The 17,533-nt window shown below is 45.2% G+C and overlaps 1 protein-coding gene across 2 annotated transcripts in view; it reads left to right on the forward strand.

Moving 5' to 3' along the window:
• Nucleotides 1–7,663: 7,663 nt before the first annotated feature.
• The window catches only part of XG (Xg glycoprotein (Xg blood group)), a 66,298-nt gene continuing 56,428 nt past the window's right edge, over nt 7,664–17,533 (forward strand). For both annotated transcript variants that reach the window (XM_030806764.1, XM_030806765.1), the window contains exon 1: nt 7,664–7,947. In XM_030806764.1, the coding sequence (XP_030662624.1) occupies nt 7,887–7,947 (61 nt within the window). In that variant the 5' untranslated portion in view covers nt 7,664–7,886. The remainder of the gene's footprint in view (nt 7,948–17,533) is intronic.

Raw genomic sequence — 17,533 nt, forward strand, 5'->3', positions numbered from 1 at the left:
AGTGTTTTCATATTTTTATGTTGATTTGTATCTTTAATATTTTATATATTTAAACTACCTACTTATGTTAATTCTGTGCCATGTTAACTTCCTTAATTCATGATTCATATGGGCATACATACAGTCATGGATACAACAGGCTTTTGTATATAAAATTATGAAAAAATTTATTCTTTTAACATTTTGTGGAGATACAGCAGGTTTTCATATATAAATCATGAAAAAATGCATCTACTAACACCTCGTGGGGATACAACAGATTTTCATATATAAAATTATGAAAAAAATATTATTCTAACACTTTTGTGGGGATACAAAAGGTTTTCATATATAAAATCATGAAAAAGGCCGAGTGCGGTGGCTCACGCCTGTAATCCCAGCACTTTGGGAGGCCGAGGCAGCTGGATCAAGAGGTCAGGAGATCGAGACCATCCTGGCCAACATGGTGAAACCCCGTCTCTACTAAAAATACAAAAATTAGCTGGGCGTGGGAGGCTGAGGCAGGAGAATTGCTTGAACCCGGGAGGTGGAGGTTGCAGTGAGCCCAGATCGCACCACTGCACTCCAGCCTGGCGACAGAACAAGAGTCCACCTAAAAAAAAAAAACATGAAAAAAAGTATCTATTCTTCTAACACTTTTGTGAGGGTTACAACAGGTTTGCATCTATAAAATAATTAAAAATGTATTCCTTTCTTAAGAACATTTGTCAGGAATGGGTATTAAGTTCAATCAGTTGTTTTTTTGGGATACATCATGATGACTATGGTTTTCTACTTTGACCTATTAATATGGTGAATTAAATATAATGACATATAATCGATCATCCTTCAATCCAATCTTATTTGGTGTTACACTTTAGTTTTGTTATTTTCTTTGAGATTATTGTGTCAATATTCAAAAGTCAAATTCATGTGTGTTATATGTTTGCATGTAATATATTTCAATATTGTGCTTCATACATACATTTTGGTAGATTTTCTTCTATTGTGGAAAATCTGATTGGCTAAAGTTTTCTGGGCGTGGGCTGTGTGTGTATGTGTGTGTGTGTGTGTGTGTGTGTGTGTGTGTGTGTGTGTGTTTTAGAGGGGGCAAAGGGTTTTTGTTTCTCTCTGATGGAGAGATATTTATTTATTTATTTATTTAGAGGTGGAGTCTCACCCTGTCACCCAGGCTGGAGTCCAGTGGTGCAATCTTGGCTCACTGCAACCTCCACCTCCCAAGTTCAAGCAATTCTCCTGCCTCAGCCTCCTGAGTAGCTGGGATTACAGGCATATACAACCATGCCCGGCTAATTTTTGTATTTTTAGTAGAGATGGGGTTTCACCATGTTGGCCAGGCTGGCTCAAACTCCTGACTTCAAGTGATCTGCCTGCCTTGGCCTCCCAAGGTGCTGGGATGACAGGCATGAGTCACTGTACCCAGCCGGGAAATGAATTTTTTTAAAAAAAACTTTCTGTATTTCTACTTCTTCATTGGAAAGTCATTCATAATTAGTTAAGTTTTCAAATATCACAGTGCAGATTAGAACAAAGTAGTTGTTTATAATTCTTCCGCATCCTCCAAGTGTACGGAGAAGCTCGCATTCTTCTTCTTTTGTGCTGTCATTAGTTTGTTATCTTTGTCTACTGTAGTTTTCTCAAATAATGTTTAAATTATTTGGCAAATCATTTCTCAGTTTTCAGTGCATTAATTTCCTCCACCTGCTTTTCTGGGGTTTCATGTGATACTCTCCCCACATGATGACTTCTTGAGTTGAATGTTCATTCCATTTATCTTCATTCTTTCTTGCTTCATGTTGTCAACACGCGAGGTTCTAAGTTTTCATCTGTGTACTGCAAGCTCTCAGGTTCTTTCATGGGGAGTTTGTATCATGGTCATTTTCTAGTATTTAGTATTTTCAGCTTTTGTTTTCCCGTCAACTCAACATTAAAAGTTTTTTAAAACGTCCGGGTGATATTGCTGCTTTGTTTGCTTTCCTGGTTTCATTATCCATTTTCAATTTTACTGCTGTGAATTTGCACCATCTCCTTGGGGAGTGATTTGTCTGTATATTAGCGTTCTCTAGAGGGACAGAACTAATGGAATATATATATATACACACAAAGGGGAGTTTATTAAGTATTAACTCACAGGATCACAAGGTCCCACAATAGGCCATCTGCAGGCTGAGGAGCAAGGAGAGCCAGTCCCAGTCCCAAAACTGAAGAATTTGGAGTCCGATGTTTGAGGGCAGGAAGCATCCAGCACGGGACAGAGATGTAGGCTGGGAGGCGAGGCAGTGTCTCTTTTTGCATTTTTTTTGCCTGCTTTATATTCTAGCTTTGATGGCAGCTGCCCACCCAGATTAAGGGTGGGGGGCCTGCCTTTCCCAGCCCGCTGACTCAAATGGTAATCTCCTTTGGCAACACCCTCACAGACACACCCAGGATCAACACTTTGTGTTAATCAATCCAATCAGGTTGACAGTCAGTATGAACCATCACAGCCAGTGTCTACAAACAATGAAACATGAACGCACCTTTCTACCTAATTCCTGCCCATTCCTGACAAACGCTCCTAAGAAAGGAATAGGTTGATTTTTTTTCTTGATTTTATATCTAAAAACCTGTTGTATCCATGTCTGTATGTGTGCCAGGGGGAATCACAAAGTTAGGAAGTTAGTGTGACACAGAATAAGAATATCTTTATTCTTTTATTTTTTATTACTTTTTATTTTGTTTTTGAGACAGAGTCTCACTCTGTCCTCCAGGCTGGAATGCAGTGGCCTGATCTAAGCTCACTACAACCTCCACCTTTCCGGTTCGAGTGATTCTCCTGCCTCAGCCTCCCGAGTAGCTGGGATTACAGGCACACGCCACCACAACCCGGCTAATTTTTGTATTTGTAGTAGAAATGTGGTTTCACCATGTTGGCCAGGCTGGTCTCAAACTCCTGACCTCAGGTGATCCATCCACCTCGGCCTCCTAAAGTGCTGGGATCACAGGTGTGAGCCATCATGTGTGGCCTAGAATATTCTTAGTCTTATTTCCAATTTTACAGCAACAGAATCTCTTCTGTCTTGTTTCTACTTAAAAAAAACAGTTTGCTAAAGCTTTCTTTGTAGTGCAATTGTGAATTTTCAGGAGCATCCCATGAACATTGAAAAGGAGATGCATTCACGCTTTTTAAGGTATCGAGGGTGTGAAAGTTAAAATCAGCTTTGTGAATTCTGCCATGTCTGTGAGCTCCCAGCATTTGATCAGCTGAGGCTTCGAGCGGTGAAGTGGAGTGCTTTTCCCCTAACGTGCTCTGATCTGGAGCCTGCTTGTATTACCGCTGGGCACACGGCCTGCCCTGACCTGCAGACGAGCTACGTGGCCACGTGGTCCTTGTGGTTACTTCAGTGAAGCAGAGGCGATAAAGCTGTGTTCCACAGGACCCCCGCAACACACAGCTCTGATGTCGGCAAACTAGAACCCGGGAGCCAAATCTGCCCACGGTGAATTTTTGTACAGCTTTCCAGGTAAGAATTTTTTTGTATTATTGTCGTTATTGTTGTTTTGAGATGGAGTCTTACTCTGTCGCCCAGGCTGGCGTCCAGTGGCGTGATGTCGGCTCACTGCAACCTCCGCCCCCTGGGTTTGAGCGATTCTCCTGCCTCAGCCACCTGAGCAGCTGGGACTACTGGCATGCACCGCTGCGCCCAGCTACTTTTTGTATTCTCAGTAGAGATAGGGTTTCACCATGTTGGCCAGGCTGGTCTCGAACTCCTGGCCTCAAGTGATCCGCCTGCCTCTGGCTCTCAAAGTCCTGGGATTACAGACATGAGCCATGGTGCCCAGCCAAGAATGGTTTATACATGTCTGAATAATTTTTAAAACTCTAAAGAACAATAATATTTCGTGATGCATGAAAATTATGTGACACTCAAATTTTTATGTCCATAAAGTCCACTTGACACACAGACATTGGTTACATATTGCAGCAGAATCCATATGGTTTGCAAAGTTAAACGCCTTTACTATCTGACCTTCTGCGGAAAAGCTTATCTACTCCTGCCTTAAGAAGCATGTAAAATACTTACAACACTGCCACATGTTAGGCATGGGGGAAATCGTAGCAATTATTTTGCGCCTTCATTACATCTGAGAGGATTTCCTGAATTTAGCCATTTAACCTAATTCCTCACTACCTTTTGGGAAACATTTTTTTTATTAAGGTGAAATTCACAAATCATAGAATTTACCTTTTTTTTTGACACGGAGTCTCTGTTGCCCAGGCTGGCGTGATCTCGTCTCGCTGCAACCTCCGCTTCCCGGGTTCAGGCAATTCTCATGCCTCAGCCTGCCAAGTAGTTGGGATTACAGGCAGTCACCACCACATCTGGCTAATTTTTGTATTTTTAGTAGAGATGAGTTTCATCATGTTGGCCAGGCTGGTCTTGAACTCCTGACCTTAGGTGATCCACCCGCCTCAGCCTCCCAAAGTGCTGGGATGACAGGAGAATTCACCATTTTAAAGTGAACAATTCAGGCTGCTTGCTGCTTTCACAGTGTTGTGTGGCCACTACTTCTACCTAGCTCCAAGATATTTTCACTGCCCCCAAAAGAAATCCCATTAGCAGCTGTTTTTTATATTGGCTTCCTGGGGCTGTCATAAAAACATGCTTCAAACTGAGGAGGGGGCTTGAAAAACAGACAGTTAAGCTGTCACAGTTCTGGAGCATAGAGGTCTGAAATCAAGGAACAAACAGGGTGGATTCCTCCCTCCCTTCCTCCCTTCCTGCCTTCCCTCCTTCCTTTCTTTCTCTTTCTTCCTTTCCTTACCTTTCCCCTTCTCCTTCCTTCCTTCCTTCCTTCCTTCCTTCCTTCCTTCCTTCCTTCCTTCCCTTCTTCTTCTTCCTCTTCTTCTTTCTTCCTTTCTTTCTTCTTTCTCTTTCTTCTCTCTCTCTCTCGCTCTCTCTCTCTTTCTTTCTGACAGAGTCTCACTCTGTTTCTGTTGCCCAGTCTGGAGTGTGGTGGCACAATCTTGGCTCACTGCAACCTCCGCCTCCCAGGTTCAAGAGATTCTCCTGCCTTAGCTTCCCAAGTAGCTGGGATTACAGGCGCACGCCACCATGCCTAGCTAATTTTTGTATTTTTAGTAGAAATGGGGTTTCACCATGTTGGCCAGGCTGGTCTCGAACTTCTAATCTCCAGTGATCTGCTCACCTCAGCCTCCCAAAGTGCTGGGATTACAGACGTGAGCCACCAGGCCCAGCTAGCAGGGCTGATTTCTTCTGACACTGTGAGGTAGAATGGATTCCATGCCCCTCCTGTTGCGTCCAGTGGTTTGCTGCCAACATCCCTTGGCTTGTAGGTGCATCACCCCAATCTCCCACTTCATGTTCCCAAGGCCTTCTCCCTGTGTGCATGTCAGTGTCCAGATTTCTCTCGTCTTTTAAAATACCAATCATATTGCATTGGGGCCCATCCTGTTCCAGTATGACCTCATCTTAACTAATGATTAGGTTGGTGCAAAAGTAATTGTGGTTTTCACCTTTAAAAGTAATGGCGAGGGGCTGGGCACGCTAGCTCACGCCTGTAATCTCAGCACTTTGAGAGGCCGAGGTGGGCGGATCACAAGGTCAGGATTTCGAGACCAGCCTGGCCAACATGGTGAAACCCCGTCTCTACTAAAAATGCAAAAATTAACTGGGTATGGTGGTGCACGCCTGTAATTCCAGCTACTCAGGAGGCTGAGGCAGAAGAATCACTTGAACTCAGGAGGCAGAAGTTGCAGTGAGCTGGCATCGCGCCACTGCATTCCAGCCTGGGTGACAGAGTGAGCATGTGTCCCAAAAAAAAAAAAAGTAATGGTGAAAACTGCAATTACTTTTGCACCAAAGTAATACATCTGCAAAGATCTTATTTCCAAAGAAAGTCACATTCTGAAGTACTGAAGGTACGGTTTCAATATATGAAGTTTGCAGGGGACAAAATGCAACTCATAATATATCCATTCCCACATCTTTCCAGCCCCTGGCAACTGGCAATGTGCTTTCTGTCTCTGCAGATTTGCCTGTTCTGGACATTTCAGAGAAATGGAATCCTACACAATGCGTTCTTCTGTGTCTGTTTTCTCTAACTCAGCAGTTTTTGACGTCCATCCACTTTGTAGCAGATGTCACGGTGTGAGTCCTCTTTAGGGTCAGGGGACTTTGAAGGAAGTATCTTTCTAAATGCATCAACTGCTTCCTGGACTCTGCCACTCAGAGCTTAGGACTGCACAAGCTAACTGCCTTAGAGCATTTCCCCCATATGCACACACACACACACACACACACACATGCACACGCACACACGCACACGCACACACATGCACACACACAGACACACGTGCACACACACACCTGTGTGCACAGGAACTTAATCCATCCAAGTAACTTACCTTTATAAAGATGTTGCAGTCCAGGCGCGGTGGCTCACACCTGTAATCCCAGCACTTTGGGAAGCTGAGGCAGGTGGATCACTTGAGGTCAAGAGTTCAAGACCAGCCCGGCCAATGCAGTGAAACCCTGTATCTACTAAAAATACAGAAATTAGCCGGGCGTGGTGTCAGGTGCCTGTAATCCCAGCTACTCGGGTGGCTGAGGCAGGAGAATCGCTTGAACCTGAGAGGCAGAGGTTGTAGTGAGTTGAGATCACACCACTGCGCTCCAGCCTGGGCAACAGAGTGAGACTCTGTCTCGAAAAAAAAAAAAAAAAAAGAGGAAGATATTACATAGAAGGCAAATCCCAAACACCAGATCAGCGACATGAACAGACTTAACACTCCAGGTGCTCAAATTTGCAGACAGAAAAGTCCAAGGTTTATTTCTCCTTTTGGGTCTGTTTGACATGAATCCTGCTTCTCTGGGAATTTAGAAGCTGCCCTCATAACTAAGACTGATTTTCCCCTTTCTCCTGCAGTTAATCTATTTACCAGAGGACTTCAAAGCTGTTTGCAAATGCTAACTTTTTAAGTTCTCGCCTACTGCTTCATGGTGGGTAGAGTGTAAGGGTTAACCCACGAGTTGTATATGGATAAATTAGACACAGTTACAGATCTGCAGGGAAAAATATAATTATAACCATTGTGAAAGCAGGATTAATCATTGAACTGAGCTATCCAGTCATATTTCTTCTCCAAGGAGATTTCAAACAGAAGATGTAAATTTTGGTAGTTACATAAAATGTCTCAGATTTAAGTGAAAGACACAAAAAGCCACATGTCATCTGCTTTTCCTGAACAACCGTCTCTGCTGAAATATTAGTTCTGCCACCTACAGAGACAACTGAAGGCTGAGGATGAAAAATGCCTCTTGGAAGTCACCGAGTTTGTTAGGTATAAAAGCCAAGACTTCAACTGAGGTCTTTGCACTGATGTGAACATTAACCCCACCCTGGGTATCACTGTACTGTCACGTCCTGCAGGAGGAAGATTACAGGCGGCCAGTGTCTTCTCTGGTTTCTGGGTTGGTGACTTTGAACTTGCTACAGCTTCCACACCCGCAGCGAGCAGAGTTGCCAAACAAGTGTGCCGGCTTCCAGAAGCCTGAGGTGCCCATTGGCGCTTGGGAACCACCCGAGTTTCCCCATCCTCTGTGCGGCTGCGGATTGGTTGGGGCAGCCCTGGGAGGCTGGCTCCGACTCGTGACTGAGCGTGCCTACACTGGTCCCACAGGTTTTCAGCTGTGGAGTTTGGGATCTGAGCTTGGAGCCCATTTGTTTCTGGCAGTTCGGTTCATATTTTCCACTTGAAGACATCGCCTCCCTTCCTTCCAAGCTGGGAGACCAGAAGTCAACAACAGGAGGGTGGAGAGGCCGGATCTCACAGTCCGCTTGGGTGGGGAGTCCACTGAGGTTCTTGCATCCTGAAGCAAACCATGGAGAGCTGGTGGGGACTTCCCTGTCTTGCGTTCCTGTGTTTTCTAATGCACACCCGAGGTAAGAGGCGTTTTGCTTTGAGGGAGATCTGCCTGGGCGTGGATTTTTCTGTTCTTGCTTTAAGAAACTCTTTCCAAAGGAGTTGCTATGAAGTGAATGGGGATAATTTGCCCAGTGGGATTAGAAAGGAGACTAAGAGCGATGGGTGACTGAGAGGGGAGGGAGAAGACGGGCTGCTCCAATTTGGAATCTGGGAATTCGATCCAGAAAGGCAGGATGTTAGCTGATACCATCTGGATATTCACCATATTTTCCTGTTTTGATCCATGTGTCCCAAGCATTTAAAAAATGACCTATTTAACTCCATGATTCAAGCATGACTGGGCGTGTGGGGAATGTCAGTCATGTCTTTCTGATTTTAAAAATTAGTTCTGACCATTTCCATAGGGTAAAAATAGAGTTGAAACTACTTCATCCTGTGGGGCGGATTACTAGAGATTCGTTTGCCGGAAGGGTTGTATTTGTTCAGATTTTTAAACCTTTTCCTAAACACTGTCATTCATTCTTGCAAATTAAAACCACCTGAATTGTTCACATCAAAAACTTCAATATAAACTTGGAGGCTGGCTGTCCCAGATGCCAAGATTAGATTTTTTAGTTCCGTGCAAGGACTTCTTTAAGAAACTCCAATGAACTCATACTGTATAGGATTTGAACAACGGTTAAGTTTCTTTGGTCATTTTAATGTGGCGATTCCAGAGAAGGGAATACCTGGGCGCATCTTAAGAGAGAGAAGTATTTCTGTTAGGAGTTAAAACACATCATTCAGATGTTCCTGTGGCAGCACTTCCTGTTTATCCTGTTTAAAGACTTGGATGTCATTGAGATTGGAGTTGGTTGTTTATGGGCGGAGGCAGTGTCAGGATGGATAGATCCTGGTGGACATAGTCTAGGATCTGCAGTGAGAATTTTTTATTATTCTGTGCTGTCTTCAGATCTCACCTAGTAAGTGGACAATGCGGCCATGCATTCACTAGTTTCTGTTTACAGGGAGTTGTTCAACAGTAAACCCACCTCCCCAGAAAAATACTTCTAGGAGTTTATGTCATTCACAGTAAGAGCCAAAGGTTAACCATATCCCCTTGGGCAAATCAACTTCTACCAAGTGCGGATACAGACAGATCCCAACTTACCATGTTTTGACATGATGGTTCAATTTAAGATTTTTCAACTTTAGAATGGTGCAAAATTGGGATGCATTCAGTACAAACTAAAACTGTACTTTGAGTACCCACACAACTTTTCTTTTCTTTTCTTTTTTTTTTTTTTTGAGATGTCGTGTTGTTTCATTCTGTTGCCCAGGCTGGAGTGCAGTGGCACAATCTCAGCTCACTGCAACCTCCACCTCCTATGTTCAAGCAATTCTCCTGCCTCAGCATCTCAAGTAGCTGGGATTATATGCTCCCGCCACTACACCCAGCTAATTTTTGTATTTTTAGTAAAGACTGGGTTTCACCATGTTGGCCAGGCTGGTCTTGAACTCCTGACCTCTGGTGATCCACCTGCCTCGGCCTCCCAAAGTGCTGGGATTATAAGTGTGAGCCACCGTGCCCGGCCCCACCCAGCCATTCTGTTTTTCACTTTCAGTACAATATTCAATAAATGATGTGAGGTATGCAACACCTCATTTAAAGTCAACTGTGTGCTAGATGATTTGTCCATCCGTTGGCTGATGAAAGTGTTCTGAGCACTTTGAAGGCAGGTAAGGCTAAGCTATGGCGTTTGGTAGGGTAGTTGTATTAAATGCACTTATGACAGAAAATGTTTTCTTTTTTATAATGTGTTTTAATTTTTTTGAGGGAGGGACCCACTGTGTCACCTCGACTGGAGTGCAGTGGTTCCATCATAGCTCCCTGCAGCCTTCACCCCAGGGGTTCGAACAAACCTCCCACCTCAGCCTCCAGAGTAGCTGGGACTACAGGCATTTGCAGCTGTGCCTGACTACTTTTTAAAACTTTTTGTAGAGACAGGATCTCACTATGTTGTCCAGGCTGGACTTGAACGTCTCAGCTCAAACGATCCTCCTGCCTTGGCCTCCCCAAATCTTGAGATTACAGGCATCAGCCACCACACCCTGTCCTGTGCTAAATTCTTTGAATGACAGCAGCACTTCCTATGCACTAGGCATGGATTAACTTAGTTGATTGTCCCTCAGCCCTATGACGGGAGTGTCATGCCTGATGTCGTTTTACAGATGGTGTATTAGTCAGGGTTCTCTAGAGGGACAGAACTAATGCAATACAAATATATATAGAGAGAGGAGTTTATTAAGTATTAACTCACACGATCACGAGTTGACATTCAGTATTAACCATCACAGATATGGGTAAACTGAGGCACTGAGGATTTGAATGGGGGCAGCTGGCAGCAGAATCTGAGCTGTCTTGTAGCTCTCTCTGGGAAGACTCCAGTGAGCATCCTGCTCTATCCCAAGCCTTGTCTTCTGAAAATCAGAATCATCCCTTCTCCAAGTGTTACAGGAAAGGGGTCCGGATCCAGACCCCAAGACAGGATTCCACTGATTTAATTAGTATTTGCCGTCCAATCCAGGGGGGCATGAAGGAACACGAGACAAAATCAGGTCTTCTAACAGCTGAGAAGAAGCTGAGAACCAGAAGTGGAAACCCCAAAGGGCAGTGTATGAAATGTCATTTACTGAGGGAAAAAAATAAAATTATAGGGTTTGATAGAAGAAATAAGCACTAGTGTTTAGATAATCAGTAGGGTGACTTTAGTTTACAATAATCTATTGTAGATTTCAAAATAGAAGAGTTGGAATGGTTCTAATATGAAGGAAAGACAAATATTTAAGGTGGATGGATATCCCAAGTAGGCTGATTTGATCTTTACAAATTATATAAATGTATTGAATTATTACATGTACCCTGAAGCTATGTACATCTGTTATGCATCAATTAAAAATAAATTAAAAGAGAAGGATATATGTCCAGGATATACACCAGCTAATACAGTCTCTTCCAAGTCTATTGTACATTATTCCCTTATCAGATTTGAAACCTGAGAGTTCCCTGACCCCCCTCACAGGACGTGCGACAGGGGTGTGCTTCATCTGTTTGACCGCCACACACTGAAACCTCTTATGGGATGCAGAACTTGCAGACGGGCAGGTGCAGCAGCTAGTGTGAGTGTTTTTGAGCTCTGGGCCCCACGGTGCTCTTTTAGCTCTGCCGTCCGCACGTGGCTTAAGCGTTAGCCAGCTCAGTGCCATCTTGGTACCCGGGTTCTTGTCCAGCATCCAGGAAGAATCAGGTCACATGAACCAGCTGAAGGATGGTAAATGCAGAAGAGTTTGTTGCCAGATGGAGGTGACTCTCAGTGGGATGGTTGGGGAGCTGGAAAGGGGATGGAGTGGGGAGATGATCTTCCCCTGGAGTCTAGTTGTCCTGCAGCTAATCTCTTCTCCAGCCATCCCCAGCTGAACACCTCTCAGTGTTCAGATGTTCCTTCTCTTCTCTCCTCTGCTGTGCTGCTCTTTGGTTCCTCTGCATTTCTACTCATCTGTCTGTCTGCACATGGGGGCTGGGGTTTGGGGTTTATATGGGTACAGGACAGGGGGGCATGGTGGGTCAAAAGGCAACATTTGGGCACAAAAATAGGAATGCCTGTTTCCATTTAGGACTACAGGTTTCCAGGCTTGAGGGCGGGGCCTTTGCTTGGGAACTGCCCTCTTCTATCTAGTGTCTTCCTGCCTCCTGTCCATATCAACATGACTTAAATGTGTGTGCATTTGTATAGAGCTGTGTTTCTATGTAAAGACTAAAAAAAGACTTATGAAAAAGACCACTCAGAGCTCTGAACAGTAGCACATCATATTTCTGAGTAGTTCCTGTTGAGTAAAGGTAAGTGAGGATTGTTCCAAGTATTTTTCATTGCTTGCTGCATTAGGTTGTCACAGGCTGTTTAGTTTACTTCTAAAAGTTGGGATATGGGGAAGTTGTGGGTCGGGCACAGTGGCTCATGTTTGTAATCCCAGCAGTTTGGGAGGCCAAGTTGGGCAGATCACTTGAGGTCAGGAGTTTGAGACCAGCCTGGCCAACATGGCAGAACGCTGTTTCTACTAAAAATACAAAAATTAGCCAGGCATGGTGGGGGGTGTCTGTAATCCCAACTATTCAGGAGGCTGAGACAGGAGAAGTGCTTGAACCCGGGAGGCAGAGGTTGCAATGAGCTGAGATCATACCACTGCACTCCAGCCTGGGTGACAGAGTAAGACTCCATCTCAGAAAAAAAAAAAAAAAAAAAAAAAAGGAAAAAAAGTTACGATGATCGCCTAAGGTGAGAAGCCATACCATGCCAGCATACAGAACCCCAAACCACGCCAGCCTCATCCTACGTCTCAGTTACATTTTTCTTGACTTGCTTCCATTCTGGTGCCCCCTCTCTCCCTGCCCCCTCCTTCCCTGCAACTATCCTTTGATCTAGCAAATTTGTAGGTGTGGAAAGGGAACCACAAATGGGTCACTTCCCTGCCATTGTCACCTTGAGCATGCAGCCATTTAGTGCAGTGATTCTCTGTCTTTGATGTGCAGGTCATCACCTTGAAGGGAGGAGGTATTAAAAGCACTACCCCGTCCCTACCCACTGAGATCTTTATTCAGTAGGCATGGGTCAGGCATTTGGGAGCTGGGAGACCTGCATTTTAAGAAGTACCCCAGGTGATGCCCAAGTGGAGCTATGTGCTTCTTTTAAGAGAGGATGACTCTGTGTGCAACCATTTGGTTCCCTTTGTGTGGAGTCTCATGCATCACTGCCACAGTGGGGAGGCAGCTCTGTGGTCTCCAGTTCGGTGATGTGTCATTCAATCTATGCAGGCCCAAGGTGACACCCCCAGATACAGATGCTGCCATCCAGCCATTCTCAACCAGGGATCATGTTTATCCACAGGGACACTTGTCGATATCTTGAGGCTTTGAGTTGCCACACTGATAGCAGGGATGCTCCTGGCATCTAGTGGGTGGAGCCCAGGGATGCTGCTCAACACCCTGCAGTCCACAGGACGCCCCACAGAAAAGAGTGATCCAACCTCATGTGTCAGTAGGACTGAAGGTTGAGGAATCTTGCCTTAGCATGACAGATCCTGTCTGTCTGTCTGCCTATCTATAGATCTATCTATCGTCTATGATTATCCATCGACCTATCTGTCTCTATTATATACACCTATCATCTACCTAACCTGTCAATGATTTTCTGTCATCTATCATCTATCATCTATTTGCCTGTCTGTCTATCATCTATCTATCTATCTATCTATCTATCTATCTATCTATCTCTATCATCTATCATTCTACCTACTTCTCTATCCAACTCTCATCTCTATCTATCATCTATCTATCTATCTATCCGTCTGTCTGTCTATCTATCTATCTATCTATCTAATCTATCTATCTATCTATCTATCATCTATCTATCATCATTCTACCTACTTCTCTATCCAACTCTCATCTCTATCTATCTATCTATCTATCTATCTATCTATCTATCTATCTATCTATCTATCCGTCTGTCTATCTATCTATCCATCCATCCCTCTATCAATCTATCTATTTATCTAGCAGTCCATCATCTATCTATGACATTCTTCTGCTACCCAGGGATAATTGTGTTCCTCAAGTAACACTTCGCAATGTCTGGAAACAATTTTGGTAGTTGCACTGGGATGGGTGTTCTCGCATCCGGTGGGTGGAGACAAGGCATGTTGTTCAACACCTTACAGTGCACAGGACAGCACCCATGACAGAGAGTTATGCAGCCCCAAGTGTCATTAGTGCTGTAGTGGAGAACCTGCTGTTAGTCGTAACTTCTAAGCCTGGGAAAGGGGACAGGTTGGAAATGTCATGCTCCTGTACCCTGTAGGAGGTATAGTTGTCTGGAGGTATAGTTGTCTGGAGGTATAGTTGTCTGGGGGTGTAGTTGTCTGGAGGTATAGTTGTCTGGAGGTATAGTTGTCTGGGGGTATAGTTGTCTGGGGGTATAGTTGTCTGGAGGTATAGTTGTCTGGAGGTATAGTTGTCTGGGGGTATAGTTGTCTGGGGGTATAGTTGTCTGGAGGTATAGTTGTCTGGAGGTATAGTTGTCTGGGGGTATAGTTGTCTGGGGGTAGAGTTGTCTGGAGGTATAGTTGTCTGGGGGTATAGTTGTCTGGAGGTGTAGTTGTCTGGGGGTGTAGTTGTCTGGGGGTATACTTGTCTGGGGGTGTAGTTGTCTGGGGGTATAGTTGTCTGGAGGTATAGTTGTCTGGGGGTGTAGTTGTCTGGGGGTATAGTTGTCTGGAGGTAGAGTTGTCTGGGGGTATAGTTGTCTGGGGTATAGTTGTCTGGGGGTATAGTTGTCTGGAGGTGTAGTTGTCTGGGGGTGTAGTTGTCTGGGGGTATAGTTGTCTGGGGGTGTAGTTGTCTGGGGGTATAGTTGTCTGGAGGTATAGTTGTCTGGGGGTATAGTTGTCTGGGGGTATAGTTGTCTGGAGGTAGAGTTGTCTGGGGGTAGAGTTGTCTGGGGGTAGAGTTGTCTGGGGGTATAGTTGTCTGGGGTATAGTTGTCTGGAGGTATAGTTGTCTGGAGGTATAGTTGTCTGGGGATATAGTTGTCTGGGGGTGAGTGTCTGGGGGTAGAGTTGTCTGGGGGTAGAGTTGTCTGGGGGTATAGTTGTCTGGGGGTATAGTTGTCTGGAGGTATAGTTGTCTGGGGGTATAGTTGTCTGGGGTATGTTGTTTGGGTTAGTTGTCTGGAGGTATAGTTGTCTGGGGTTAGTTGTCTGGGGTATAGTTGTCTGGGGTATAGTTGTCTGGGGTATAGTTTTGGGGTGTAGTTGTCTGGGGTATAGTTGTCTGGGGTATAGTTGTCTGGGGTTAGTTGTTATAGTTGTCTGGGGGTATAGTTGTCTGGGGTATGTCTGGAGGTATAGTTGTCTGGGGGTATAGTTGTCTGGGGGTAAGTTGTCTGGGGGTATAGTTGTCTGGAGGTATAGTTGTCTGGGTTAGTTTTCTGGGGTTAGTTGTCTGGAGGTATAGTTGTCTGGGTATAGTTTCTGGGGTATAGTTGTCTGGAGGTATAGTTGTCTGGAGGTATAGTTGTCTGGGGGTATAGTTGTCTGGGGGTAGAGTTGTCTGGGGGTATAGTTGTCTGGGGTATAGTTGTCTGGAGGTATAGTTTTCTGCGGGTGTAGTTGTCTGGAGGTATAGTTGTCTGGGGTATAGTTGTCTGGGGTATAGTTGTCTGGGGGTATAGTTGTCTGGAGGTATAGTTGTCTGGGGTATAGTTGTCTGGGGTAGTTGTCTGGGGTATAGTTGTCTGGGGTGAGTTGTCTGGAGGTATAGTTGTCTGGAGGTATAGTTTTCTGCAGGTGTAGTTGTCTGGAGGTATAGTTGTCTGGAGGTATAGTTGTCTGGGGTATAGTTGTCTGGGGGTATAGTTGTCTGGAGGTATAGTTGTCTGGAGGTTAGTTGTCTGGGGGTATAGTTGTCTGGGGGTAGAGTTGTCTGGGGGTATAGTTGTCTGGAGGTATAGTTGTCTGGAGGTATAGTTTTCTGCGGGTGTAGTTGTCTGGAGGTATAGTTGTCTGGAGGTATAGTTGTCTGGGGGTATAGTTGTCTGGGGGTAGAGTTGTCTGGGGTATAGTTGTCTGGGGGTATAGTTGTCTGGAGGTATGTTTCTGCGGGTGTAGTTGTCTGGAGGTATAGTTGTCTGGAGGTATAGTTGTCTGGGGTATAGTTGTCTGGGGGTATAGTTGTCTGGAGGTATAGTTGTCTGGAGGTATAGTTGTCTGGGGGTATAGTTGTCTGGGGGTATAGTTGTCTGGGGGTGAGTCGTCTGGAGGTATAGTTGTCTGGAGGTATAGTTTCTGCAGGTGTAGTTGTCTGGAGGTATAGTTGTCTGGAGGTATAGTTGTCTGGGGGTATAGTTGTCTGGGGTATAGTTGTCTGGAGGTATAGTTGTCTGGAGGTATAGTTGTCTGGGGGTATAGTTGTCTGGGGGGGGGGGGGGTTAGTTGTCTGGGGTATGGTCGGGGGGGGGGGGGGGGGGGGGGGGTATAGTTGTCTGGGGTATAGTTGTCTGGAGGTATAGTTGTCTGGGGTATAGTTGTCTGGAGGTATAGTTGTCTGGAGGGGGGGGTATAGTTGGGGGTGTGTCTGGGGTATAGTGTCTGGGGGGTGGGGGTAGTTGTCTGGGGGAGGTCTGGGGTATAGTTGTCTGGAGGTATAGTTGTCTGGGGGTATAGTTGTCTGGGGGTATAGTTTAGTTTGTCTGGAGGTATAGTTTCTGGGGTTAGTTGTCTGGAGGTATAGTTGTCTGGAGGTATAGTTGTCTGGGGTATAGTTGTCTGGGGTATTTTCTGAGGTATTTTTTTTTTTCTGTTATTGTTGGAGGTTAGTTGTCTGGGGTATAGTTGTCTGTATGTTTTTTTTTTTTTTTTTTTTTTTTTTTTGTCTGGGTATAGTTGTCTGGGGTAGAGTTGTCTGGTGGTTTTTGAGTTGTCCTGTACAGTATGGGAGGTACGGTATAGTTGTCTGGGGCATTTCTGAACGGATCTTACTGTCAGAATGCACTTGTAGGATTTTTTCCCCACAGGGCATAGAGCCATGGCGCATATAACCCAGAAGCTCAGCATTCCATGGTTTCTTTCTTGGAGTAGGAAGGGGCTGTGCAGGAAAAGTCTGTGGCTATTTGGCACCTGAGTGTGAAGACATCTGGCAAATACTGGAGCCAATTACCAGACAAACGCAGAGTCCACGAAATGTCTCCCCTTTCTTGGATAACAACTGACCCTTCCTTTGAGGGCCCCCCCCCATTCCAGCCATTTTCATCTTTCTCATTGGCACACAAGGGGTAGAAAAGTGGGGTTCTGCCTGCAGGTGGGGCTCTGCCAGACACTGCTAAGCTCCTGGGGATTCCCCCGATGGATCAGGGGCCAGAGGCACTTAAACCTGTCAGCAATGTGTCCAGCCACAGTGCTGAGGCTGGGAAACTGCTGTAGTCTGTGAATCCCAACCTCTGGGAGTGGTTCAGAATCTGCATGTGGCCAGATTCTGGGCTGATCTGGAATCTGCATGTGGCTGGATTCTGGGCTGATCCAGGCATGGAGGCATGTGCCTGTAATCCCAGCTACTCGGGAGGCTGAGGTGAGAGAACTGCTTGAACCCGGGAGGCAGAGGTTGCAGTGAGCTGAGATTGCACCACTGCACTGCAGTGAGCCGAGATTGTACCACTGCACTCCAGCCTGGGCAACAGAGCAAGACTCTGTCTCAGAAAAAAAAAAAAAATTAAGGAAGAGTGTTATTGAGGGCATAGGCCAGGCACGTGATGTTGCTGAGATGAAACTGTCTCTCCAGATTCCCAAACCCTGGCTATCTCCACTGAACCAGGCTGTCCAGTGGCATCCCCATTTTAATTGACCATGTTCCATGGTTTAAATCTGTTGTGAGCCAAATTATACCTTCCTCAATTTTACAAATGGAAGTCCTAACCTGCAGGACCTCCAATTGTGACTGTGTTCGGAGATGGGGTCTTTAAAGAGGTGATTCAGGCCAGGTGCGGTGGCTCACGCCTGTAATCCCAGCACTTTGGGAGG

The sequence above is a fragment of the Nomascus leucogenys genome, chromosome X (genome assembly GCF_006542625.1).
Source record: "Nomascus leucogenys isolate Asia chromosome X, Asia_NLE_v1, whole genome shotgun sequence".
NCBI classification, from domain to species: domain Eukaryota; kingdom Metazoa; phylum Chordata; class Mammalia; order Primates; family Hylobatidae; genus Nomascus; species Nomascus leucogenys.